This window comes from Spodoptera frugiperda, chromosome 12 (genome assembly GCF_023101765.2).
Source record: "Spodoptera frugiperda isolate SF20-4 chromosome 12, AGI-APGP_CSIRO_Sfru_2.0, whole genome shotgun sequence".
Lineage (NCBI taxonomy): Eukaryota > Metazoa > Arthropoda > Insecta > Lepidoptera > Noctuidae > Spodoptera > Spodoptera frugiperda.
Genome location: NC_064223.1, coordinates 8617638 through 8635065, shown reverse-complemented (window position 1 = coordinate 8635065; position 17428 = coordinate 8617638). Strand labels below are relative to the sequence as shown.

General features: G+C 34.9%; 2 protein-coding genes across 5 annotated transcripts; one reads left to right on the top strand and one right to left on the bottom strand.

Annotated features, from left to right (window-relative positions):
• Positions 1-31: 31 nt before the first annotated feature.
• LOC118262709 (uncharacterized) lies at positions 32-6335 on the top strand. Its single transcript, XM_035574268.2, has 7 exons — positions 32-396; positions 738-867; positions 945-1166; positions 1318-1522; positions 1902-2134; positions 2342-2537; positions 2905-6335. The coding sequence occupies exons 1-7, from the start codon at positions 54-56 to the stop codon at positions 3481-3483; spliced, it is 1908 nt and encodes a 635-aa protein (XP_035430161.2). The 5' UTR covers positions 32-53; the 3' UTR covers positions 3484-6335.
• Positions 5380-10025, bottom strand: LOC118262710 (TAR DNA-binding protein 43). Of its 4 annotated transcripts, none has more exons than XR_004782532.2 (4): positions 8554-10025; positions 7890-8219; positions 7647-7754; positions 5380-5579 (listed from the first exon to the last, which is right to left on the bottom strand). XR_004782532.2 is itself a non-coding variant. In XM_035574270.2 (2 exons), exon 1 carries the CDS (start codon positions 9902-9904, stop codon positions 8555-8557), a length of 1350 nt encoding a protein of 449 aa, XP_035430163.1. In that variant the 5' UTR covers positions 9905-10025; the 3' UTR covers positions 7771-8219; position 8554. The 4 variants fall into 4 exon arrangements, 1 of the variants encoding a protein (XP_035430163.1); XR_004782533.2 differs by having other exon boundaries at positions 8042-8219; XR_004782531.2 differs by lacking the exon at positions 7890-8219.
• Between the last annotated feature and the right edge of the window lie 7403 nt (positions 10026-17428).

The window sequence follows — 17428 nt, the reverse complement described above, 5'->3', positions numbered from 1 at the left end:
TATGAAACGCGATATTATTATATGAAAAAAATCGGAAAAAACCATAGTGAAAAATGGCGGCCAAGTCAAAGAAGCGGCTGTCTAAAATTGAAAATAAGTTGTTAAAATTAGAAAAATTAGAATTAAAAGATGTATTTTGTTCAATTTGTCAATCTATTTTAATAGAACCCGTAACCTTGCCGTGTTTTCATGATTTTTGTCAACGTTGTTTCAATGGTAGCATAGAAAATAATGCTTTGTGTTGTCCTCTATGTCGATTGCGAATTGGATCCTGGCTAAGAACAGCAACAAAACAAAAGAATTTGGTGAATGTTGAACTTTGGAATTTTATTAAATCGAAATTTCCTCAAGAAATTGAAATCAAAACTAAAGGAGAAGACATCCATTTGCCAGAAGGTAAATTACACAAAATTTAGCAATGTACATAATCGATAAATTGTTTATTGTTTATAAAGTTAAAAATGTTTTTGCTAAAGTTCTGTGCTTATGTGGTTGTTATTATTATGTACTATATCGTCGATGTACACTGCCAAAGAGTACTACATAATTTGGTATGAGTATAGAATGATTGCTATATTCAAGCCAATTCGTAAAAAAATAACAAAACTAATGTATTCAAGTTTATATAGTTGCTAACTTTTTTTACACTTAAAAGTAAAAATATCTTTTCATTTATTTCTCAAATCTGATTATTTTTTTAAATTAATTAGCTAATTAAGCCATTTATTTATTTTCAGAGATTCCCCTACCTAGGTTAAGTGAGCCTGGCGAAATAAGGTCAGAATATGAGGCTGAGTTGAAACGCTTAAGAGCTGAACGAGTAAGATTAGAGCAAAAACACATACAGGAAACTGAATTACTAATCAAGTATGTAATACTTAGATTTGACTATGTTACACATTTGGATTTACTGAAAGCAAACCTCATTGTGAAAATTGTTTTAGGAAAATTCAAAGTGAAGAAGAAGAAGCACATAAAAAGTATCTAGAAAATTTAAAAAAAGATGAAATTTTAGCTCTACAAATGCAACAAGATCATGCTGATCCTGTACCGCCACGGAACACTCCTAGGAGACTCAATTATAGGGCCACCGCTGCTAAACCTAGACTGAAATCTACCAAGATAGATAATTATTTATCTAAACTACAAGTACCCACCACTAAAGAGTAAGTGAAAATCCCAACAATGTTACGTCTGTTTATGTTGTTGTAAGTTTGTACCACCTTTGGTGATCCTGTTCCTCCAGTGCACCCTCAAGGTATAACATATAACCTATTTTTGTAACTGAAAGGAATGAAGAAAATGTTTTTGTTTCAGTAACCTTCAAATAAATAATGAATCCAATGATAATGAAAGTTCTAATGGGTCGACACCCAAAACTCCTATAGTCAAGCCCATGAATGGAGCATCACCAGAAATGGTTCCCAGCTATGGAAAATTAATTAAGAACTTAGTAGATAAAAAAAGTAAACTTGGCCCAGGTTTATGGAATAAAGAAAATGGGGAAAATGTCAAAGAAAAAGTAAGTAATGGATATATATATTATATTTTTTTGCAGGTATAGAATTATGGACAATCTAGACAAAGGTGAAGGATATTGAGTTTTAGTCTTCTTAGAATGGTAATAGTTCATCATTGGGCCCTACTATAATACTGCTAACAATTTACTATATCTCCAAGCTTTATTGAAAATGTGTGTATTTATCTACCACTACTAGCAAGCTAGACAGTCTTTTGATAAAACTTTATTTTGTTTAAGTCTCAATTAGAATATCATATTTTGAAAATTCTTAATAGTACAATGAAATCTTGAGAAGTGCTTGGTGTACTAAAATTACGCCACATTTTACCTGCTCTTAGCGACGATGTATAATAATATATTATGTTATTATATTTTGCAGAAAGACGATCCAAAAGCAGGTGATAAAGAAGTAGGTAACACTAACACAGAAGACAAGGTTAAAGTAAAAGGCTCTGTGCCTTCTTTGGTTGTATCCTTGCCACTGCCATATACAGGAATACTCCAACACAAAATTAATTTAGCTGAAAATAGAAATGTTGAGACTGGAAGTGTTGACTCCATGCGTCAAGAGTTGTGCTATTTCAAACCAATTGAATCAACAACTCCCACAAGGTAAACATTATTTTTTCCTAATTGATTTCACTATACAAAATGTTTGGAAGGTGTTCACTGTACAGTTGTTACACACACAAACATCTTTTAGCTAGGATATATATTCCTAGTTCTTATAGTTAACTGTAGGAAGTTCATGTAACTGGTAAGAAAAACACATTAGGTTGGGTGTCAGATGGTAAACTCATTACAATATTTCTGTTTTAGTTTCAATACAGGCAAGAGCCTGCCTCTCCGAGTACCAGGACTTCGTGTAGAAAAGGAGACAGTATCATCTAGTAATGAACCACTACCAACTCGAGCGCAATACTTAGAGGGACTTTGTCGCCTCAGAAACTTGTCTTTAGCAAAAAACTTACCATCTGCCTTTGTCATTGCCCTAAATATTCTCAAAGTTAATAAGGTAAGTAGTACATATCAACTACTACAATGTACCAGTGGTCTGGCTGCAAATAATTTCAGCTATTTCTTGATTTTACTAGTAATTTTGTTTTGCTTCAGAATGTTTGTAAAAGGACCCTTATTTTCTTAAATACTTAATGTTTGTATGTTTGTCGAACAATTTGAACTACTTACAGTGTACATTACATAGTGTAATATTTTCGTTAATTTATTTTTGTAATTGTGTATAATGTAAAACTTCAAATCTGATAAATTTTAACTCCTCCATGTAAACTTTAACTGTAACAAACTTCCATGCTCCACTGGTTTTGCGTAATTTTCGTAAACAATCGACACACTATTAGATGTTATTTCTTTTATAATTACAGGAACACCCTGGGAAATGCGAAACTACCAGATCGAAAGTTAAGAAAATTGCATCTACTAGTCCATGTGTTGCGCCTTTACCAACCAAGAAAAATCCTAATAGAAATAAACAAACTATACATATTGATGGCATCAATAAATTAAATAATGAAAGCAATCTTAGACGCACGCGGTCCATGGGAAGCATTTCAAAAGATGAAAACGAAACAACACCTAAGAAGGGCAAAATAAAACAGAGGAAAGTATCGTCTGAGAGGAAGCCATACTTACGCAGTGATTCCAAAAAGTCAAGTACCAAAAAAGAATTGCACAGTCCATTAATTTCTGAATCAATAAATAACAATAAGGTTAACTTAGCTGTAAAAAATTTGTCTAGTCCACTAAAAAATTGTGATGTTAAGAAAATATTAGAAGAACAGCTTAGAATTGAAAAATTGATTGAACAAGAAAAGAATGATTACGAAATGGCTCGAAAGATGGAAGCGGAGTGGAATGGCAGGAGAAACCCACGAAGGTCGACTATTAAACGACAAGTAACTCTTAATTACGCTCTTAGACCCGCCAAGAAACTAAAGGTCTGAATTATCTCCTTAGTCTTATGAAAGCATTTTTAGTTAGAAAATTCCTGTGGTTGTTTATTTAATTCTGTTTGTTATTTTGTTTGTGTCGAATGACTGTATAGGTCAGTTCAGATAATATTTAAAAACGAAAAGAAATTGTAGTTGAATGAAGCCCATTGGCAAGGGAAGAGAAAACGCCCAAAAATATGGAAACCGCTACTGTTTTCTTGCATTTTTAAAGCTATCTGCAGTGATGTAGAACGATTGGTTTAATGTTAATAATAATGAAAAAGATAATTCAGGTTACAAATTCTATATCTCTATTTATGTTTATATTTAGCAATGCATAAATTGGAACAAAAGCAATCTGGTTGACTTAATGTGACTATTAATTACTTTCTTTGAGACTGTATGAATTTTTGCAGCTTACATTATTTATATTTCTCACCGACTACCTATTATTAATCTCATAAGTAAATTGTATGTATGTACATTTTTATGTAGATAGATGTTTAACTACCTTATTAATTATATTAAAATGGAAACAATTATAATTTTAATAGTATGCCATGTATAACTGACGTAATGATAGAATTCAATTTTTTATTTCGAATTTATGTGATGCAAAATAAATTAGACACCGGGCCCTGGCCGCACTACGGTGGAACCGCGGCTGTTTTTAACACATTTCATTGTATCAATAAAAGTCAGTACCGCTTGTTATTGTGTATTCCACAAAATTACGCGATTAAAAACCGTGGCAATGCTACCCTAGGGCGACCGGGGCCTTCATGTTCGAATTTTGGCAAAGATGCTACAAGGATATCTTGCAATTTTTATTATTAATATAAATAACAGTCTGTTTTGAAAACTAAATGATTCTGGTCTCACTTGTACATAGTACAATAAAAATAAAGATGTAATAAACGCGTCTGGATAGTCCAGTTCAAAGGAGTTACGTCCAAAATTACTTTTTAATGTAACATATTTACGATTGCTATAGTTTATTTTTTCACCAGTTTATCTAAAACCTTATTGTTACCAAAAATCTGTCAAAATAAGGTTTCATTTGTAATGTACAAGTGAATTTGGGCCTTTTTAGGCCAGTACTTATAGTTCTTCTAACATGAACAAAATCGAAGGCCTGGCGTGTTGGTTGCCTATAAGTAGTAAGCAGTATAAATCTGCCAGCTCTCTACATACTTCTTATACATAGCTTTGTTACAGAGTAACCATTTCATAAAAGCATATATTTTACATAACTGCGAGTATAAACATTATTACATATTATTGGTTCTAACATTTAAGTGCAGACATTATGTAGACCTAGGTTGTAACACCGAGGAGAGTTAACAGTTTAGTATTCAAACCTAGTTGATCTACTCGAAATTATAATATAGCCTATTTACTATTATGTCTAATCTCATATTCACTTTGTAAAAATGTATCCTACATAACGTAAAACAGTATTGGAAAGTAATATAATATAGAAAGAGCATTGGACTAAATAAGCACATTTGAATCGTCACCAATATAAATATATGGGTAACGATAATATAACTAATTCAATGCAGAAAAACTTCAGATTTCTTGTATCCTTTATATAGAAGTTTAAAGATTAGAACTTGGTTTGGTTTGTCAATAAAACTATGTTATAAGGCTGTGCCAACTAGGCCAATAGAGTAAAAAATGTATGTAAACTGTGAGATGTCAGTCACACTGAATTGAATTTAAATAAAAAAAATAAACAATACTTCGCCGGCTAACACATTGCGGCTCAAGCATACATTGGATTAAAGGCAGTTGCCCCAATTAAGTCCATTTCATATGGGAAGCATTTAGTATTATATAGTTATTAGAAATGTGCTAACGATAAAATCGTATTCAATGTGGCGGTTACAAAATAAAACAACTCGATTAATCTTATCTCAATTTATTTAAAAACTTAAATTATGCTCAAATTCTCCTCGCGGGTGTGTTGCTAATTGTCACGCAGGTGCAGCGCGCAGCGGGGACCTATATTTGTATTTATTCTCGTTGCTTGCCATATCGTTTTTAGTTGTAGCTCTGCTTACTTCCCACTTATCGTCGGTGGTACAACTGCCTTTGCCCAATCCCTTAAAGAAATACATATGAAACAGGATTAGGAACAAAACTTACAACATTGACATACAAGTTCGATGTATTATCCGAGTTGTTTAAGACTAATCTAAGCTTTGCTCTCAAATTCTAAGTATACATACATACATAATATGTAATTAGGGTGTGGTTATCCGTCGATAACCGGCTGTTTGGCTGTTTTTAGGGTTATTACCATTTTCGCTTAGCAATTCGTGGATGAAAAATGAGAATGTGATTAGACTTTGTTTGTAGCATTTCCATAGCCCCAAAAGGGGTCAAGAGCGAAAGGGCGAGTCAAACTCGCTTAATAAGTGTTCTGTTAAATGCCTATATCACATGTATTTTTTTGTAAGAAATATGCTATAAAATATAAATTCTTTTGTAAAGCAAAGTGTACTTTATTGTGCAGCATTAATAACTTTTTTCAGTAGTTATTATTTGACATACTGCTTAACATTTGTATAAAGTCAGATAGTCGGTTAGTACGACGGAAGATGAGAATAATTATGTAAATACAGCTTTTATTATCTAAGCAATTCATCGGAAGATTCTCATTTTAATAATTCTCATGGTTTATTCGTAAACGACTATCCATGATCTCATGACATGTGATTAAACTTGTGATTTAAGGATTTTAAGTTTAAAATGTATAGGTGTTATGTATATGTATTTATAATGTGGTGCTCTTATCCAATTATCGTAATAGAAAGCTTCCACTATTTGCAAACAATATACCTACTTTGGAAATGAAACGGTCGATTTATTTAGTGTCATTATCAAACTAGTAAAAATTTAACAGTATACCTACTATATAAGTATGTAAATGCATGTACATCTAATATTTTCCGACATTCTTAAATTGCCGGTTTGGCATGGAAAATAAACTTAATTAAACTATCACAAGGCGTATTAGTGCTAGAGCAGGGGTGGCCGACATATATGTACTCGCGATCGAAGTGCCGGCGTAAGCCACTGACACCCCGGGCGAAAATAATGTGGCGTCCACTAAACTTGAGGGAAGCAATATCAAGTGTTAGTAGTAGTTTTTATTTATTGGCGCCCCCAGACTTAAAAGACAGAAGGCCGAGTCGCCCTGGGCCATCGGCCCATCTCCCCCCCTAACGCCGGCACTGCGAGATCGACTTCTTTTCTAAAAGTTCCTCGCGATCGACCTTTTATACAAAATATTTGTGTACACAATTTTTTTTTAGATTTTCTTTATTTCTGGTCCGCGATCAGTCTAAAAGGCTCTCGGGATCGACCGGTCGATTGCGATCGACCTGTTGGCCACCCCTGTGCTAGAGTAATTCAGTTATGGGGCATCCACACATGCTCGGCGGCCGTGCCGCAGGCATCTATATGATCAACAAACTGTAGTCAAAACAAGCTATAATTTACTAATGCAATCGAAACTACACACAAACAACACAATAGATGTGCATTTATCAGAAAACATCATGCAATATGAACTTGTAAGTTTAAGCTGATCATAATCGTGTATATCAAGTCTATTAAACAAACAATAAACCCACCAACCTCTATCAAGTTTTCTATACACTTATGATAGCCTAGATGGTTCAGTATTGCGACTGATGAGAAGAGTTGCGATTCGATTCGCGAGTCAGGCAAAGGATAATTTGTAGTTATTTATACTATAGTGATTAATCAGCTATTATTCATGACTGGTCATGCAAGGCACATTTTATGCCTTTTGTACATGCATAATACTTGACTGCAGTTGTTGCAGTAGTTTGACAATATGTCGCGAGTTCAGTTCCAATTTTTCAAAAAATGTTTCTGTGATCCACATATTGTTGTTTTAGGGCTGGGTATGATGCATATTTTATGTGTTTGTAAACACATGACACAAGAGATACACATAGGTTGAGATCATTAAAAAAAAATGGAGTGATGATCGTCAGTGGCTCATGCATAGTTTAAATTGCATAATAATACAATCATTTATAATTTCATGGGAGTTTACTACTACAGCACTGCGTTGGACAAGTCATCTATGCTGGTGATTAAATTCAAAAACTTATACTGGATGTAATAATACTTACATAGTTCTTTATGACAGAGTAAAATAGTGTAGTGTGTACATTTAGACTACACCAATAAGCCTTTCTTAAGCAATTTTTATTCTGGATTGCAGTCATTGTTTAGCTTCCCTGAAATAATGAACATTTCATTACTACATATTTGATGAAAAAAATTATGATTGTGATTATTTTTATTTGATGAAAAAATCTATCAATAATAACAAACTCATTGCACCTTTTCAATATAAATAAAATTATAGTTACCACAGACTTATCAGTCAAACACATACTGGTTATTATCACTCTTGATAGGCCTTTTATCCATTTTCTATAGCTACTGCATAGAGAGAACAAATACAGATATCATACTTAGTTAAATATCAGAGCATACCATTGTTTACACACCCACCACTTACCATAGCTCCACAGGATGTAGACACAGTTCACTTCATTCCAAGGAGATAGATTGCAGCAAACACATCTCGCAAGTACACACACATGACAACATGTGCACACCAATGACAACTTGCCATCCTGAACAGCTCTACCTTGTAAATGATGAGATTATCCACATCCAGACAGATGTCACTCACACTATAGTATGTACAATTGAATTAGAACAATTAAACCAAACTTGATGAAATTAAACATCCATCGCAGAATAACATACATCTTTATTGAACAAAAAGTCCTCATCTCACACATCACATAATTACACACAGTACTCTAGGTCACCTTACATCTAATACATCATCATCTAGATATTACTGTGTCCATGTTAGCATCCTGTGATATTCCTATCACATCCAAGTTTCTACTTCAGTTACACAGCTTTACATAGAAATATAAATTTACTTATAGACTAGAATTTTAACTAAAATGTGGCCATACAAACATCCCTGATACAATTATCTGCCATAGTGCTCACCTCATGTCTGGGGCTTGTTGTTATTCCATCCACCACTACCAGAACCAGAACTAGAACCACCCCCATTTCCATTCCCATTCCAGTTGCCCTGGCCATTAGGCCAATTTCCTTGGTTCCAGTTGCCACTTTTACCCCCACCATTCCAGCCTGGATTGCCTCCACCTTGATTCCATGATGGTGGTGGACCATTTTGACCCCAATTTTGATTACCATTCCAATTTTTACCTGGATTACCCTGTGGTGGCCCACCCTGCCAATTATTTGGGCCAGAATTACCAGGTCCTCCTAAAAATCCACCCCAACCTGCTTGATTAAGTGCAGCTGCCACTAGACTAATGGGTAAGTTAAAATTAGCTGGTGGTCCTCCATTAGGGTTGATCCCTAAGTTTTGCATGTTCAGAGAATCAATGTTACTGTTCCCTCCATTGTTGCTGGGACCTCCAGAAGAGCCCCCAGAGCGATTGCCTTCCCAATTATTGGGTCCATAAGAATCATCCTTCCAGTTCTGAGATTTAGTTTTAATCTTTGGTGCTGCACTTGATACTGACACAGATGCGCCTTTAATTACATGGTCTTCTCCGCAAAGACTTTGGGCCACTTCTGGGTCTAAGAAAGTAACAAACCCAAAGGCTCTGAATGGACGAGGAACAAACACATCAGTTACTTCTCCAAACTTCGAAAAATATTCACGAAGATCATCAGCAGTCATGTCTTCAGTACACCTTCCCACAAATACTTTGCAAGGCATTTGGGGTACCACACCTTCCTTTGAATTAGGGATACGTACATCTACCCAGCGGCCATCAATGTTGTGTCTCTGAGCTAAAGCTCTCATCTGGGATGCATAAGTGGCAAAACGAATGAACCCAAAACCTTTGAAGGATCCATTCTTGTCTCGTTTTAATTGTACCATTACCACTTCACCAAACTGCTCAAAGTACTGCTTTATAGACTCCTCGGTAGATTTCCATGGCAATCCCAAACAAATTAAATCTGAGCAGGTTAATTTCTTTTCTAAGCGTTTGGTCTTAGCTGCAGAGTTTTCGGGAGAAACATCTTCCATTTTTCGTTTATTTTCTTTTGGGAACACACAAATGTAGAGTAGTTTGCCCCAACCAACTTCTGTAGGCGGGTGCAACTTGCCATCGCTTAGGCGGATCCCTCTGATTGACTTGCTGTCTGGATGCCGGTATTTCAGCCCACAAGCTCCTGGGAATTGGGCCACGAGGGTTGACAGTAACAGTGTACCATCCATTTCGCATGGAATTTCCACCGCATTGGAGTCATCTTCATCTTCACTTACTTTAATATATTCAAATAAATCACCATTATAATTACCACCCTTAGCCATGGTGGTTAATTAAATTAGGTATTCAAAATTCAGGATAACAATATTCCGTTCACGAACAATGTAATAAATTGAGCGACGCAAACATCCAAAGAAAGTAGAGTGTCAATTTTCCTCTATGGCTCGAATTTATTATGATTGCTTTCTCTACTCTATGTGTGTGTACTCTATTGTCTATAGATATTGTCGATGGTTGATTAGGGTAAAAAGACTAGAAGTCAATTGGACACTGTAATAGACACTGACTGTTGTTTTTTTAGTAGTAGACAACCAGAACTTCAGAGTTCATAGCCAAGCACAAAGGACTAGATGTAAAAAAGGCGGATGTAGACAAGTGCATTACCGGCTTTTTGGGCGGGTTAAAATTTTGAGGATTGTCAGGGATAATTGGGCCTCCGGCAACCTCACTCATACGAAGCACAACGTAAGGCAAGCGTCGCTTCACGTCGCTGTGAGACTATGGTGTCGAGCCGATCCATTCGTGCCGAAGTATGGCTCTCCTGGCTCGTTCCAAATAGTTTGGGCTCAACCGCCGACCACGACCAAATTGTAACGTGTGTAGAGCGGTTGGTCCATAATTATTATTAATAATGATCGGTCATGGTCGGGTCCCGGGTGCTGACCAACCAGTGTTGGTCAAAATCAGTGTTGCCAGCAAGAAATTTCGGACTGCCGTATTTGGCAGGGAAAAGTGCCGTGTTTCTTTTGGAAATATGTTTTCAAAGGCCGTAGCAATATTTATTCGCCATGTTTTCAACTTTTTAATTTTTAATGCCCTTTACCATAGTGTCGAAACTTTCTTTTGTCAATAATAATACACTCACTTCTGACGTTATTAATTTATTCCTTTTTTAGGGTTCCGTAGCCAAAAGGTAAAAAACGGAACCCTTATAGATTCGTCATGTCTGTCTGTCTGTCCGTCCGTCCGTCCGTCCGTATGTCACAGCCATTTTTTGTTTTTTGTTTTTGAAACTCTGTAGGTTGATGTATTTCGATAACCGCTATTCGAATTTTGAATAAAAATTAATAAGTTTAAAAATTAAAGGGGTGCATGCCATACATGGAACTGATTCAAAAAAAATTTTTTTTCAGCTAACATACCCGTGCTGGGTGTCTATGGATAGGTCTTTAAAAATGACAAGGTTAAGGTTCTTAAAACCATTTTTCGTCAAAATCAATCGTTTGAAAGTTATACGCTATAAAGTGGAAAAATTAGTGTTCCCCCCCTCTAACTTTTAAAATAAGAGAATAAGAAAACTAAAAAAAAATGTATGCTGTAGATTTCAATAGAAACTATCAACGAAAATTGGTTTGAACGAGATATCATTATTAGTTTTTAAGAAATAAAACATTTTCAAAAACCGCAAATATAACTTTGTCGTTCATACAAACACTATGTAAAACCAAGTTATTTTATAACTTTTATATTATGTCATCTACTTGCTGCTACGGAACTCTTCTTGGGCGAGTCCGACTCGCACTTGGCCGGTTTTTTTTTAATCTTAATATAATAATATCTTACTAGTACTGGTACTAGAGATGAGTGATTTTTCGGATTTGTAAATACTCAAAATAATATATATTATGCACATATCCAAATAATGTTCACATGAGAACCTCCTCCTTTTTGGGAAGTCGGTTAAAAATAGTAAACAGCTTATTATTAGGACTTACCTATATCTATAAAGATTTTATGTTACTTACTATAGTTGATTGAAGGTTTTTGTACTTTACTGGAAGCTATTTGTACTTTTTGTGAGTTTTTAGTTTTTGAATTTAAGGGGGCGTTCATGTATTAGTACGTATAACGCAATTTGAAGGGGGTCTCGTAAAACGTTACGATCTCTTACAAGGGCGGGAGGGGTCCTACAACACGTAACCTAACAAATATTATTAAAAAAAAGCTAAAATGGGAGAAGGCCGAAAAAAATTGTAGAATCAAAAATTTATAAAAAATAAACAAAATACGCACGTGTTGTGGATTAAAAATATATCGTTTTATTTAGTATTATAACCGCAAAAGTAAACTAAGGATCAAAACTATAAGATATTTTTTTGCGACTTTGGGGTAAATATGGTCACTTGAGTGTTATGTAACGTTTAGAGAGGGGGAGGAGGGGGTACCGAAAAACGTTACGTTGCGTTATAAGGGGGGAGGGGGATCAAACACGGCTTTGCCATTATATTAGGTACTTATATCTTTCATTTTATTTTCAATAATAGATAATTATAATCATTTTATGAAACAGTATCTAATAGTACCTACCTACCAATTTTAAGTACCTAAGTGGGTAATTTAATTTCCAAGTCAGATTATGCTGCAAATGGAGAAGACTTGTTCCCGTTTTAATATTTGTTTGTCCTTGAACTATAACTTTATCTCATTGCCGAACTAGTGGGCCGAGTGGCTAAGCTTAATATGTCACAATTTACATAAGACACCGAAGGTAGTGACCACACTAAATATACATAAAGCGACAAAACCAGAACCAAGTGTCGTGGTCCCGTCGCTACCAGCTCACCTTGAATCTTGACTTTTACATTTGCTAATTTTAAAACGTTGAATTCCTATATCCGTGTTTATTGATTGTCTAAAATTCTAAATTGAAAATAATATTATACGATTACGAAGAGAGCGAATACTATTTAGAAATATAATTTCCTGCCTGAAGATAGGTACCTGTATAAAGAAAGGTATAGGGACTAGGTATAGGAAAATATTAGGAAGTTACTTATTAATAAATAATAATATAATAATTAAAACACCACTCCATGTGCATGAAACTCCCTCATTCGGGAATCGAATATTCGACTCCTATGTCTCTTGTTCCGAAGTCACGTTTAACTAGTTTGGCAGATTGCCATACCTGATTTAACTTGAGTCACAAAGAAAGCCATAGAGAGAAGGCAATTTAAATATAAGTGCAGGGCATGTATGTAGTTGTACCTATAGTTTGTTGTATTCAGCACACGTACTGACGTATCTACCTATTAAAAATCAATGTGGATTTGATAAAAGAAAAAAATTGAATTGGATAAAAGAATTGGAATTGCAACACACAAACTAACAATCCTTTACATTTATAATAGCAGTTCAATCTAATTTCGACCATCGTCCACTGAGGGTAAACTAGCAGTCGACAAACATGCGTTTGGTACAGTAGTCGTGTCTAGGGACCGAGCCATACAGTTAATTTTATTTCGGGATAAAAAGTATCCAGTGTGATTGATGCTCAGGATATTAAAGTACAATCAAAGTTTCGTCATCATCACCACCGGTACCTAGTTTTTGCGTGGTGCTTCAACATACACACTGAAAAAGTATTTTTAATCGCATTTTTGGGTTCGGTGTCTGTCTAGTGACACCCTACTATTGTACTATTTATCTTTTTAATATTCTAATTGTATAGAATTTATACTTCTACAGATTTATTAGGTATGCTAAAAATTAAATAAAATCATTGGCATTTTATAATTTCCGTGATTTAAAAACCACAAAATACACTGTGTACCTAAATGTCATGGAATAAACTTTCGATCTCATCGACAACAGAGAAACCGGTTGGTTTGGATCATCAGACAACTTAATATAAATCATTTGCCAGTTCGCGTACCAACTTACTTAATTTTACGTAATTATTGATTAGGCAGTCTTGTAATAATTGGCTACTAATTAACGGGCTAACTAGTGTAGATAATTGTGAGACTTTATGTAAAATGTTCCACAGCCCCTTGTTATTCTTAGACTGTGATATGGCATATTAAATAAAAGGTCAAAGACCAGTTTCGCAACATTTCTCTGTTAGGAACAAAGAGTTGCAGGCCCCTTCACCGCGGGCGCGGCGCTCGTACCGATCTGCAGGAAGCCTGTCCAAGGCGAATGCTCGGAACGCCATTCCCTTATTTATAATGTAAATGCATAGTCATTACAATGATTGTCACCAGCCTCCAAAAGTATCTAGGAGGTATGCTGGCGCAGGCGCCATTTCCGAATACGTTCACTTGATTTAGTCAAGTTGATGAACGAACGACGCTTGGTAAGTATCTATTTAGCAAGTTTACCTTCACAATAAAGTAATTGGTATAAGTTTATAACTATTTATTTAGACTTACTGATTTTATACTAATTATTTAGAATATTGTGTACACTGCACAACACACACACCATGGACAAATATTTTTTTTGAGTTTAAAGTTAAAGTGTTCATAGGGAGTGCTGATCGCTTACAATTAAGTGATCCCGCTACTTTTGATTGCTATCCCATAAAAAATATCTAATTGAATCAATAAAAAATAGTAACAAACTTTGAAAGTTTCATCCATTTTAAACTTTAACTAAGATTTATAGATACATTTACAATCGGAACTGCACGATCCTTTTTACGAGGTCATATCCAACTGTTTACTATGCAGTGTGCGTCAGATGGACCGTGGAATTTCGCCGCTAGGTAGGTACCTACCTACTGCGGTCGACTTGGGGCCACTGACACCACGATTGCATTACTTTTTTTAAGATACTCCGGAGGCACTTTATTTTACTCTTCACTAAATAAAAACCTATAACGTCTGTTACGCTAAGTTATAAAAATGTATGGTAGGGCGAAAACAAAGACCCAATAATATGTCCAAATGTCCTTAAGTAAGTAACTACATACTCCAATATATCGGTAGCTATTTACCTGTTTACGTAGCTTTTACATAATTATTGTATACCAAATTAAAAAAAAAATGCGTACTTGCTTAACATTATCTGTCGGAAACTAATCAACTGCATCAATCACTCACAAATTGTGATATAATTATGACATAATATGATGTATGAGTGGACTATGGATTAAGGATAAAATTAAAAAAAGAACAGTAATACAGGATACCAATCACACCAATAATAGGTAAACATCACATAGTTCAAACGGTTATCACAAGAGGTGATTTTTTAGTTTCTTACACACACTCCTTTAGATGTAAAATGGATTAAATTGAAATATGTAAAGAAAGTTTAATTATTACAACCATTGAGGGAGTCCTGACGTTTACGGGCAAGCCTGGGATTGAAATCTTCAAGGAAGGAACGAGTGTGACAGTCTTAACCAAACCTGGCATCGCAACGTGCGATAGTACTCCACTTAGAAGTCTAATAAAAAAAATTAAGCGTTTATAAAGCGTGTTCTCAAACACTGAAGGTGTGTGAGTTTTACACCTGCTTGTATTATTTTACCTACTTCAATATCTACGTTTTCCGCTTTATAGCTTTCGACACAGATGCCCATTTGTTTATCAATTAGCTACAGATCCATTGATCGACGGTGTAGAAGTAGTTAATAGTGAGAGAACATAAGATTCTATAACTTGCGTAGTAAGTTCAATTTTCAAATGTGTGTAACTGTGTACCTGCCCATTTCACTGTGGCTATTAGAAATATTATAAAAAAATAGAAAAAAAATTTAGAGCACTCGAAGGTCATTTAGGTACGTTGATTTGATTAACCACTATTTACCAACGCCAAATGTAGTTACAGTTGCATAATTATTAAGCAACAATTTATTATTAACAAATTGTAGTCACCGACTGAACATACACCGTGACTTTTGTCCGCAGCCCACTTTGGCCCAGTCCAGTTCATGTACCACTCCAGTATTCACTGACAAGTAAACGTAAAAAAGTTCATAAATAGTTATTGTATTTATGATATGTTTATTAAAAATACTTATATGTGGAAATTAGATTTTTTTATATTTTGTTACACATAGGTAAGGTACACAGTCGTACAGTAAACTTTTCACTTGTCTCTTGCGTGCACATCGTCGTTTTCCATATATTTTTTAACATGCCCCATTACACCGTTTGTGTCGTCGCGACGCAATGGACAAATAGTGCCGGGGCCTTATTAAGTGAAATAAAAAAAAACTTGCATTAAACAAAGTGATTTATGATCATTAAGAAAGGATGTGCAATTTGCAATCTTTGTTAATTATTTTGAAGCACTGAAAACTTATTTGAACGTGTAGTTTTTTTTGCGGTGTGTTATGACTTAGTATGAGAATTAAGGATCGATATTAGTTAAAACAAAAGTTGCGTGGTCGCTTTTTTGGGTGCATGTTTGTGGTTTGGATTACTGGTTCTAAAATATTTACCTGATAAATATTGCATCAACATGTAACATAGATTTACATATTTTAAACCGACTTTAAAAAAGGACGTTCTCGCGCGCGTATATCTGAACTGATATGATTTTGATGTGGTTTTCAGCATAGTATTTTTCAGATTTAGGACAAGGTTTTAGGGATTACCTGGCTTAAAAAATGGCAAAAAGAAAACGGTAACTCATTTTGGCATTTTTTTGGGTTTTATACATCAATGAATTTTTCGGCAATACAGCTTAAATTAAATGAAGCGACTGAAATGAGATATTTGTTTTGGTGAATTATGGGAAGATCTCGCCATGATTACCATCTAACATCAAGCCTCGTATTGCAAGGCCTTATTTACTGAGTTCCTATAGCCGCCATCCAGGTCCATTATCAGACCATGGTTACGTTACCATTGGAAGACAAGCACCCAAACTTGAGGTTTTATCTGAGCATTGCATAGGTAACTATTCTAGTTCCATCATCAGATCAGCACCTCGATCATTTTTAAATTGCAGCTCAATCAGCCTAAGCGGAAAGTGGATTAAATTGGAATTTGCAAGATCTTGTTACAGACAGACCGAGCGAACAAACATCGGGTCAGGTGAAACTAAACAAAACGTAGGTTTTGGGTGTGTTTACGAGGGTACAATTTTTGTTTGTTTGATACAAATTTGTGGATGACACAAAGAGTTGCTCCGTGCGGGAATCTAAAATTTCTCAAACGTCTTTTCCTATCGTTGTACCAAATGTTCCACAAATAATTTCAGTAGTTTAAGAGATAATGTTCAGTTCTATAATGTCGGATACATGGTGTGGACCTCTTTTGTAAGACGAATTAAGAATCATGGTGTATATTTAGTTAAAATCGGTAAGTATCTACTAATAAACACAACATACCTGTACCTACCTATAGGTAAGGTAATATTTATTATTGTCTAGGATTGTAGGTACAGGCTGTACTTATTCATGTGACAAAACAATTCTACTATGCATTGAAAATCGTTATTATTGTCGTAGACTTGTTACATACATACCTAGATGCATGTAAAAGCATAGAACAAAAACAAAACACCTCCACGGCCTCTACCAGCCAAGTTGAACCGATCGCTGTGACGCAAGGAATGCGCAATTTAACATTTGAGTGGGTGTTGCAATATCATCAGCTTGCAAGGAGCTTGCAACCGAGATCCAGCGCTTAGATTAAGTTCCTAATTTATGATTTCACAAAGAGAAAATAGTTGAGTTTTCAATAGATACTTATTATGATTTTTTTTTTATGTTCTACGAATGCTAATGCTTCTGCTTATAACTCTCTGCATACTTTGTGTTTCACATGTTCTGTGTGAAATAAATCTATCACTTCTTTCTTATAATGAAACAGAAACATCGGAATATG

Coding starts and splice junctions, on each gene's coding strand:
- LOC118262710 (XM_035574270.2), bottom strand. CDS start 9,904: ATGGCTAAGGGTGGTAATTATAATGGTGATTTATTTGAATATATTAAA.
- LOC118262709 (XM_035574268.2), top strand. CDS start 54: ATGGCGGCCAAGTCAAAGAAGCGGCTGTCTAAAATTGAAAATAAGTTG. Junction 868..944: donor GAAACTGAATTACTAATCAA/GTATGTAATACT, acceptor AAATTGTTTTAG/GAAAATTCAAAGTGAAGAAG. Junction 1,523..1,901: donor GGGAAAATGTCAAAGAAAAA/GTAAGTAATGGA, acceptor TATATTTTGCAG/AAAGACGATCCAAAAGCAGG.